Source organism: Odontesthes bonariensis, chromosome 18 (genome assembly GCF_027942865.1).
Source record: "Odontesthes bonariensis isolate fOdoBon6 chromosome 18, fOdoBon6.hap1, whole genome shotgun sequence".
In the NCBI taxonomy this organism is placed as follows: Eukaryota; Metazoa; Chordata; class Actinopteri; order Atheriniformes; family Atherinopsidae; genus Odontesthes; species Odontesthes bonariensis.
The window spans coordinates 9653657-9664381 of record NC_134523.1 but is presented as its reverse complement, the minus strand read 5'-3'; the positions used below and the strand labels follow the sequence as shown (position 1 = coordinate 9664381).

The 10725-nt window shown below is 40.2% G+C and overlaps 1 protein-coding gene across 2 annotated transcripts; it reads right to left on the bottom strand.

Moving 5' to 3' along the window:
* Positions 1-3796: 3796 nt before the first annotated feature.
* Positions 3797-10135, bottom strand: gpnmb (glycoprotein (transmembrane) nmb). Of its 2 annotated transcripts, none has more exons than XM_075449599.1 (12): positions 9912-10135; positions 8614-8769; positions 8374-8535; positions 7901-8074; positions 7652-7813; positions 7202-7525; positions 6366-6425; positions 6066-6269; positions 5204-5312; positions 4503-4723; positions 4283-4373; positions 3797-4140 (listed from the first exon to the last, which is right to left on the bottom strand). In XM_075449599.1, exons 1-12 carry the CDS (start codon positions 9979-9981, stop codon positions 3987-3989), a joined length of 1887 nt encoding a protein of 628 aa, XP_075305714.1. In that variant the 5' UTR covers positions 9982-10135; the 3' UTR covers positions 3797-3986. The 2 variants fall into 2 exon arrangements, with proteins under 2 accessions (XP_075305714.1, XP_075305715.1); XM_075449600.1 differs by having other exon boundaries at positions 8395-8535; positions 9912-10134.
* Positions 10136-10725: the final 590 nt, after the last annotated feature.

Genomic DNA, 10725 nt, shown 5'->3' with positions numbered 1-10725 from the left:
TAGTCACATATCGTTTGTTTTCTTTCTTTTCTTTTTTTTTTTTTTTTTTTTGGGCTTTAGGTTAAAGATTAGACATTCTCTGTATCTCGCAAATGTAACTGTTCCATTTAGTTGCTCATACAGGGACGATAAGCCAGAAAAGGCAACAAAATAGTGAATAAACGCTGACTTAGGTTGGGGGGGGTGGTGTAAGAAAAGAAAGGAATCCAAAACTTAATAAATATACAGTTATTTCATTTGTTTCCATGCCGAATGTAAATGTGTTAATTGTGGTAAAAGTGCTTGAGTGTATCCATGCTTCCACAGTAGAACGCCATCTACCTCAGCTGAGGGGGTGGGGGGGATTGTTGTGACATGAGGCACCTCACCCTGCCCCCACTGAGCGCCAGCGCGCCGATACCTCAGTCCCCCCGAACACTTTTCTCTACCTGGGCGCGCCTTAACACCACGCTTAACTGAGGGGCACAAGTGATACTTAAAATTTTCCCTGGACATCTCCCAATTCCCTGCGTCCTTCCTGCCAACATACCCTCTCCACACCCCCCTCCCCCAGTTTGTTTTGATCTACCTCTTTAGACATGTATTTGAAGTAGAGGCATTCTTCTATTTGTTAGACTTTACCCACGCTTTTCCGCTTCCCCAGATAAGAATAAAAACTTACAAAAATCATGAACTCCTTAGAATTGAGAGTATTCAAAAGTGATCAAACTATTTCTTTTGCTAGTGTTTATATATACTCCTTTTGGCTTTATTGAAATCCTCAATGGTTATTTCTTTATGCTTTCTATTTTTGGTGGTGTGGCTTACATGTATTTGAACTTTTTGCTTGAGTTTTTTGTGAAAAGGGTCAATCACTCATTTGATTTTTGCTTTCAAGAGTTGATACAAGGAAAAACAGTTTTTAATGAAGGGCCTGACTTTTTGTTTCTGAACTGTAGGACTTCAAAATAGATACTAAGTGCTGTCTTTTTTTTTTTCTTCCCCTTTTTATCTTTCATTGACGCTAAAACTCGCTGATTTAATAGCTGTTTTCTTCTGTTGCATTTCTTGGCTGTGTAACTTGAAACATCCTCCTGGTATGGGACAGATGAGGGACTGGATCTGTTAATTGAAAAATGATCTGACTTCAGCATGATATTTCCTCCTGCCCCTCTCTGCAACCATGCTTGTGCCCCTTCACTACCCCTCACACACAGCTCCACTTATCAAATGCCTCTGAATAATAAAAAAAAAAAAAAAAAAAACATTTATATAGTGTGTTCTTTTAATGTTTTCACAAGGCATTTAAAAGAATTGTTGTGTTTTCATGACTTTTTCTTTTCTTTTCCTCCCAACCCACACTACAGGCAGCTACATCCTTTTAGTCTTGGGTCTTCAGTGACGTTTGAATTGCTATAACTTCTTATAGCTTGATTTGAGCTATAAAAACGAGAGGCAAACGGTGATCGGCCGTGCCCTTGTTTGGTTCGCAGTAAAACTGGTGAATGTAATCAGTACTGCTTTTAAGTGCAGATTTGAGATGTATTGTACTTTTTTCTTTCCTTTCCACAACTACTGCCCTTCATCTCAGGGGGAATATTGCACTTACCTACATTTATCTGGAAGCTCATAACTTCCACATTCTAGTATATAATTTTGACTGGTGATGAAATGATTTGTCAGACAATCCTTAAGTAGAACAACCTAAAATTGGCAGCAAATTTTTTTTTTTTTCACTTCAGCACTCCAAACGGCCATTGGAATGCAGTCTTGTACTTAAAAAAAAAAAAAAAAAAAAAAAAAAAGTTCCTCAGTGAAATTCTTCATTTAGGTTTATGAACGAGTAGTCCTACAACACATTTTCCTGTTGATTTGCATGACAGTTCGATGAAGGTCTTCTAACCTTTACGATGGGGGATTAGAACTTTAAGAAGTGCTTTTGCCATAAGACTCGGATGCTGTGCCAGAAATCTAAGGATGCTTTTCACTCTGCTAACTTGTCTCCTTGCCCCCCTGACAAACATTACTTTCTTGCACCACCACCCCCCCCCCCCCCCCCCCCCCCCCCCCCCCCCGCCCGCCGAAGAGGTAACAGATGGGAGGAAAGGGACACGAAGCAAATATAATTTGTCCAATTTATGGCTCACTAATTCTTGGCATCCTGGCTGTGACCTGGACATCTATCTCAGCAAAACATTGTAAAGAAAGATCCACTTCTGTGTCCTTTGTGGCATCTGAGGTTTCCGTCTGTGTGTGCGTGCGCATGCATACACACCATGGTGTGCCACAAAATTGGATCCTCCTCGGACATTCCCAAGTTCCTCTTTGGATGTTGGCTACATGTTAATTTTATTTATTTATTCAAGATGATCCCACTCTGCTTCAATTATGTTGAAGTCCAAGCTCTTTGGAGGATTCATCCCTCCATAAGATCTGTTGGCACTTATTTTCGGTCCAGTTCTTGTGACTTGGCACACCTCAGCCTTTTTTTAAATAAATCCTCCCTTAAGAATGGCTTCTTGACAGCCACCTTCAGTAAATGGATCAACTGAAGGAACAGATGAATGTCTTATTCTTTCGATCTGTTTTTTCTTTTTATATATATATTTTTTATATTCCAGGCCTTCTATGGTCCTCAAATTTTGTAGCACACCATGGTGAAATATCCGAAGTTTGTTGCTAATGTCTGGGAATTGTAGTCAAAATATATATATATTTTTTTTTTGTAATTATCACTGATTAGAACAGATTGAGGCAACAAGTGGCAAAGGGCTTAAAGATGCAATTTAAAATGGGTTCTTGTGTACAAACTGAACACTAGTTCATCGCCCTAGATGTTTTTTTTTTTATTTTTTTTTTTTTATAAATGCTTCATAGGCCATTTTGCTCTGAAAATGGTTAATGGTACAACGAACTGACTGAAAATGAACAAAGAAGCAGCTGATATCCAAAGAAAAACTTGAAAGACTTTTAGAAAGCCATTACTCAAGACCACTTTTAAAATATTATAGGACATTTTATGCATTTTAGCTTCTGTGACGTGGGGGAAAATTGAGACTGCAACTTGGGAGATGAAATGTCTCTTAAAAACGATGTAATTGTGTGCGACAATTGCAAATCATGCAACTTAAAAAAAAATTCCTCTGCGTGGAATGTAACGGTTTCCTCTGTAGCTGCTTGATTTAAAATTCTGAAATATAATTGAAAAGCTGGAACAATTTCCAGGTCATGTGAGGCCTGAGTTGTGGAATAAAAAGCACACCTGGTCTTTAAGCTGGGTGATGGGGACATTACAGAGCCAATGGAATGTGTTCGAATTTCAGTAGCCTCAATCTTTTTCTTTGGCAGTTTTTATTTTTTTTTAATTTTTTTGTTTCTACCAGTATTTTTGCTGAACCATTGGTTTCCGGCTGTTCAGCTGTGAGTGCATGGAATCAAAGCTGGTTAAAAGCATTCAATATAAAGACGGGCAACTCCGAGGTGGTTAGTTGACGACCTTTATTAGAGATGCCATTTCAGATTTTCACTAATTCCTTTAAATTATTTGAGCCCTGCAGTTTAAAATTCATATTACTGCACTGGGCTGAACAACATACACATATCCTTAGTAGTGGGGAAATTTGTTAATCTTTTACTTAACAAGGCATTGGGAACAGCACTGCAAAGCAAACCTGGGCACAGAAATCGAAATATTACTTTAGATTAAAAAAAAAAACAATGACTTGAACCCTGTTAATCTCCTTAGCAACCTCTTCATCCGATAATGGCATCAAAGAGTGTACTGCATTAAACAGCTTCTTTAGTACATCATCTTATAAATCACATGTTTCTGTAGCATTAGCCTTTAGCTGAAGCCAACACTCTTAAATCACTTAATCAAGATGCAAAAGAGATATTAGTATCATTTCCTTAAAATTTTACTTTACTAATGATTTAGCGTTTCTTTTTTCTTTTTTTTTTTTCTCTTTCTTTAAGCTGAGGAGAGCAACTTTGATGCGCTTTGAAACCTACAGGGGGCGCCTCTCAGTCAGCAGGTGGCGACTCTCCTCACTGGAGGGGAAGAGGGCCTCCCTCAGGCGAACCATGTGACCTGCAGCCCCAGAGTTGGTGCAGGCGTCCTCCACCAGTGACCTTCGGATGGGCCGATAGACCTTGTGACGCCTTGGAGAGATGAGAAGGAAAGCAACATGATATGACAGTAACGGAGGGCATGTCTTTACGCTTTATCCATACAGGCACATTACATGAAATCCTCCATGTGCATTATTGCTGAGTGTGCGAGGGGTTGTGCAAGACCACTCACTTGTAGATCAGATAGGCAATGAATGCAAAAATGGCCACCAGAACAGCGCTTGAAGAGAGAACCACCCCTGTGGTGTTTGGAGTCTTTGGCACTAGCAGGTGAAAAGGACAAAAAGGATAGATCATCAATCTTTTCACGTTCTGCCTTCTTGGTGGTCACATTTCTCATTAAAGGACCTGTCGATTATTTCAATAAGGTGATTTGTTGGTGTGTAGCGAACCAGGTGTATCCTGGGACTTGTCGATGGTAATAGTGGTGCTGGCGAGCGCCATGCTGCTGGAGTTCTCCAGGGTGATGTTCACACAGTAAGTGCCAGGCTCCAGAAAGCTTCGCCTCAGATGCACTTCGCACTCGTTTGATGGCGGCACGTCATCGCACATGATGTTGTGCACGTGAGTGCAGCTGGGGTCTGACACAATGGTGCAGGCTGAGGTGGGGATGCTGAGGATGAAGAAGTGAGGGGTTTACTGTGATGATAAAAACCTAAGTGTAACCTATCCGTTTTTGCAGGATATGGAAGGTTGATAATCATTTTTCACCTCTTTTCACATCGTGAAAATGGACCACAGTTTCACAAGACTGTAGAAACGAAAATTATTTCCGATTTGAAACCATTTTCAAATAAACATTTTTACATACCTTACCATTGCAGATTGTGAAAAGCTACTTTTATATCAACACGTTTTTCTTAATTCTCACATTAGTTATATCTAGTTTGACTGAAAAACTACAGTCTGGTGATGAGCTCGATATGGAGGGTAAAGGTTTTAAAATGCTGCTACAGAGACTAGCAAAAATGTAATTCCTGCTGGGTTATTTTTTTTTAAATTATATATAAATAAATATATATATATATTTTTTTCATGGGGGGGTACATTTTTTACATGATTTAAACAAGACTACTAATAATCCAGTGCACACCTGCCCAGGCATTTCACACGGAAGTTGACGTCGGTGTTGGTCACTCTGGCAGCCGACACGTCCAGGATGCGACTGCTTGGCTGCTGGTTCATCGCCGGGTGCTTCGACTCTGTGGAAAACAGATTTATTCAGTCGGTTATAGGTTTTCTTGTAACATTACAATGATGAAATGTGGTTATTCTGTTTTTTAGATTTATAGTAAGGATTGGTTTGAGCACAAAGGAAGTCATCTTGGACTGTAACAAGGGTGAACTGTTTTTAAATTGGCACTTTCGTTGTGATGTTCAGCTGCACTGTCACAGTCTTTAACAGATATCGTAGCTTCCTCTATGACGTGATTTTTTTTTGCCATTATCTAATAAAATTGCTTTCAAATACTTTAAAACAACTTCAAATATGAAGAATGATAAAGAACTGAATGAGTCACTTCAGTTATAAAAAGATAAATGAAACTTGAATAGAATTCAGTGTAGGGGTGTTGCAAGATACCAGTATTGATGAAAATTGCAATATTAAAAGAATTTAATATTAATGGTGTCGATAATTCACTTATGAGAATATTGCTGATCTTAAATATTAGCTCATAAGTGTAATTCAACTATCAGAATAAAAGTAACAAAACAAAGAGGTATTAGTTGATTGAAATAGATTTATTTTTAAAATTTTTTTTAATTTTCTACTTGTATGATGATCTTGTAATTGGGAATGTTTTTGACTAAAACAGTGCTGCAGTGTAAGTCTATGGAAACAGGCATAGATACTTGGAGGTATTTTGAAAGTCTATTCATTATCACTGTCACTCATCAAGTGTCACTGAAAAAAAAAATAATAAAAAAATAGGACAATGCTGCCTCCCACCTACCGACAATGGTAATGTTGCCTGTGAAGGTCCCGTAGGAGTACCGGAAACACTCATTGCTGTTGAGACGCCTGGTGCGCAGCAACGGCAGGCTGGTGGGGAAGGACTCTGAGGCAACAGTGGGAGGAAGTGGTTCTGTTGAGGGCAACCCAGTGGTCATGGGAGTGGCAGAAGAGGAGGGACGGGGCCGTCTGGTGCTGAGCGGCACTGAAACATGAAGGTCTTTTAGCTTCCTCGTGTAAAATAAGTCATCTTATGTTTAGAAACCAAACCAATTCAAAACACTGTGCTGTGGAACCCTACCTGCTGTCGTCTCCATCTTGGTTGTAACGGCGTGAGTAACAGGTGGAGCTGTTGGAGCCTCTGGAGGGGAAACGCACAGATGTGAGCACCATGACTACTTTGATTTGATATTTTACAAGTAGCTTCATGAGAGTGCGATTCATGATTGGTGCCTCAAGCCTTCATAGATGACTAAGTTTCTGCTTTACGGACCGCTTGAAAATCACAATCTGCTTTTTGTGTTAAACAATAAGAGACACGACATAACTTGCTAATAACAATTAAACATGTTCTTAGAGTTTTGCTTTTTTTTTTTTTTTTTTTTTAAATGTTGCCTTTAAAAAGAGCGCAAGTACCAGATCATCTCTGCTTTTAGTATATATTACTTACCTAAGCTGACCTCTCTTGGTTGTAGCTTCATAAACAGAGGTCATGTTAGACTAATTCCTGTAACCTTTTGACCAATAATGATATGGGCTGGCACACCAGGAACAGAATCAAACACCCTGTGGTGAGCCAACACATTTGCATGTCTCAGTAGAGCCATCAAAGCACAACTGAAATTAAACATATCTTTATTGACTGTCTGGCAACCTTTTCTTCGTTTTACTTATTTGTTTTCAAAGCTAAGGCTAACAGCGGCAACGCTGTCAGGACTCCTGTTCAAAACTGGTACCTGCTAGAACAAATAATTTAGCTTCTTCAGGTCGAAATGTGCAAATTTGATCAACAAACATGAACCAAAGTAACTTTGTATTTGTTGGAAAACTCACTATGATTTGTGCCAACAGTTCTCCTCCCAAAATGCTTTTAGGTGATATACAGTATGTTACCCCGTGTCTGTCTCTGTTCGGTACCTGTGTGAGGAGGTGAAGTTGGACGTCTTGGGGTCGGGGTGGCAGAAGCAGGTGGACACTCGACAGGAAACGCTGCCTCCACCACCAGCTTCACACTCATGGTCCCCAGCGTGCTGTAGGTGTGTGTGGTCACCTCACGGTGTGTTACCAGCTGGTTGCCATCTCTGAAGTCCCAGATGTAGTCAATGGCAGTGGCGGTTTTCAGGTAGCCGCTGGGGTCATGGAGCTGGACCTTGAAGACCACGTCCTCGCCACGGAAGAAAACATTCGCAGATTGGTTCACCGCAGACTTCTGGGAGATGCCGACCGCCAGTGGGATCTTATCTGAAGGCGTGTGTGGAGAATAATGAATTATGAACCTTCTAGGTTTTGTGTTTGTTTGGCTGATGACTGAAAAAAAAAAGAAAAAAGAAATATGTTGCTGAAATAGTTGAATGAATTTGTCTCCACCTGTGACAAAGAAGACTGCGTTGTCGGTGGTGAGGGGGCTGTACTTCCTGCGCTCACGCTTCCTGTAGACCATGACCTCCATGACCTCTGCTCCCAGAGAGATCTTGGAGGAGTTGATGGTCAGGCTGGATGAAGAGCCATCACATGTCTCAAAGTACTGGCCTGGAACAAACCAAGTAGACAAAACCGGGAAATGCTGCAGATTCAGTTTTTCTTTGTATTTGGCAAAGTGCATACCTGGACACTCACCCATGGTGTGCCAAACGTAGACGTAACTCTTGCGTCTCCAGTCATTGCTTTGAGGGAAGGGCTTCCCATCGGGGAACACGTTGCATTTTGCCATGTCTGTGCACTTTCCAAAGCCATAGTCGTCCAACCAGGAAGTCCAATTGTACACGTAGCCTGAACGAAGCTGTCCATTGGCTGTTCACAGAAAAGGAAAGTTATTGGTTACTTTAAAATGAAGGAAATTAAGCTGCATGAGTAAATATTTGACATTTGATATGTTTGACTAGATGGAATGTAAAATTAAGAGACTTCTAGATGGAAATCCTCACATAAGTATGTACCACTTGATAATTGCTGTCAGTAATATATATAATTATTGATAATTCAGCCTCTTTCAGCTTATTGTTTAGATTGTCATGGTGCACACTGGTGGACTTGTATGTTGTGGAGGTGTGATGTGTTTTTCGTGGCCTGGCCTGGCTTCCCGGCAGCACCTGAGGCCTCCAGCTCCGTACCATCCTCACAGTGCTGATCCCAGACAAGGTCTCCGTTGGCATCCTCTTTCTGGCACGGAGGATACTCCAGCTTGGCAGTGAAGGAAATGCATGAGCCGTTGAGAGCTGGACTGTCACTATTCAGATGGACCTTGGGTTTACCTGCAGAGAGGAAGATGCACCGGGTTGAGAAACATACCCTACAGATGTTTGAGGGATTACAAAAAAGATCCCACTCACCTTTGTGATGCATGAGCATATTTGGCTTAGGGTTCAATGGTGGGTAGAGGTAATCATCCCATGGGTTGGTGTCAGGATCCCAGCCAGGGATTGGTGGAATTGGAAATGGCATCTTCTTTACTATTGAGTGCTTGTGGGTGAACATATCAGCAAATGCTACAGGGAGATCAAACAGAGAGAAAGAGGCTGGGAGTTTTAAGTATTTGGACCGTTGCACTTCTATCTTTGGACAAAAATATATATATTTTCCGTTATCCATTTGTATAAACAAACAAACAATCAAAAAGTCTTTTTCAACTCGCATCGGTTTGAGAAAGGATTTCGGGAAAATCTGCTTTGAATATCCGCTGAGAGAAATTAATCGGGAGTTTGAGATCGAATATAATCTCGTTTGAAATGCAAACACAATGACTCTGGAAATGAAAAGCTCTTAGTAAATAAAACAGAAAATAAAATGTAAAGGGGGGAGTTTCAAAAGCGGAGTTATCTGCTTCCGGGCTTCCACTCGAAGAAGAATCGCAAAAAAGAAAGAAAAGAAAATGTATCTGATCTTGTAAAACGTGCGTAATCAATAAATGCGCTGGTTCCTTCACACGAATTTGTTTCCAGCTTCTGACCGAATTTCACCGTAGTGACACTTTTTTTTTTTTTTTTTACAAGGAAAACAACAAATTCCATCGCAGTAATTTGATTACAGGAAAAAGAACCAAATTATTTGTTGGAGCATCCATGAACAAACGACCGTCTGCGAACACATAATCGCATGACCTGAAAAAAAAAGCTTTGGATTTAAACGTGTTGAAATGTATTTATCCTTTTTTTGTAATCAACATAAACTTTCATAGAACAGGCTTTAGTCCATAAAAGGCTTATTGTCTCATCTTAAGACTTTCTGCGACAACATCTGGATATTATGAAAAATCAAAAAACGTTCGCATGTCCCATATGATATAGATTTAAAGCGACCAGTTGTGAGGCTGGATGGTGACCGTCAGCTTCAGCACACGCCTTAATTGGGCTCATGGGACCTTTACTGCAGAGAGCCAACAACAGAACAGACTTTACAGAAACTTTGGGATGAATAGCCATCATCAGAAGTCTATTTTATTCTTCGTAAGCACAACATAATTTGCACGAATGAGCAACATTTTTAGTCTGACTACATTACAATTGCAACTCTAGAAATACAGCAAACACGTTTCGTTGGTATAGTTCATAAAAACTTTCTCGTGAAACTGCCATCCTAAATTTGACTTTAGTGAGAGATGACATTTCAAGTTCAGAATGATACAACTTACTTTTGCGTCCATCTGCTTGATATACGCAGCAGGCGCAAGCCAGGAAAAACGCACACCGCAAGACTTCCATGTCCTCTATTTCCCGAAAAAAATTAGACAGGCTCAAAACTTGCAGAAAAAGTTTGGGTGAGGACTGACTGACACCGCTTCTTGTGCCACCCTCTGTCTTCGTCCTGTGGCTGCTTCCCCCCTGCTTAGCGTGATGTCCTCTAATTTAATGTGACCCCGCTCAGCTCACAAACATGTGACGTTTCCTAACGAGGCGCATCTCATCACTCATTAGGCTCCTGAGCTCAAACTCGAGGGAGATGAGATGCGCGCGGACGTGTACGCATGCTCATTTCCCTCTTTTCTTCTTCTTCTTCTTCTCCCAACTCCTAAAGAAGATTTTGAAAAACTTTTTTATTTTTATCAACGTGAAGTTGTTGCTGCCGAGCGCTGGAGATGAGGGCTGTGGCCGCATCTTTTTTTAACTGATATTTGATCATTATATCATCATTATCATTGTTATGTGGTGATGATAATATTCCATCATGTATTTGTGAGTTTTAAAACATTACCAGTGGCAAATGTCTTCAGTCATTTTCTTCGTATAGCCTTTGGAGTTTTTCTTCTTCTTTTTGTTGTTATATATTTGTTTTGGTAAAGTCGATCGATCTCTAATTCTATAAGTGCTTTTATTTGTCACTAAAAATAAATATCACCGCTTCAGATATGCAAAGAGTATATTAAACAATAGTTTTGTAAGATAAGATATCAAACTAAAGGGACCGACACGCCCTCACCCCCTCTTTTTTATCTGATCTTATTGAAC

Bases quoted from the DNA above. Each gene is read 5' to 3' on its own strand.
- gpnmb (XM_075449599.1), bottom strand. From the start codon at position 9,981: ATGGAAGTCTTGCGGTGTGCGTTTTTCCTGGCTTGCGCCTGCTGCGTA. The intron at 7,814-7,900 runs GTGAGTGTCCAG...GGTTTGTTCCAG, and splicing joins CTACGTTTGGCACACCATGG to GCCAGTACTTTGAGACATGT. The intron at 4,141-4,282 runs GTGAGTGGTCTT...CATCTCTCCAAG, and splicing joins ATTGCCTATCTGATCTACAA to GCGTCACAAGGTCTATCGGC.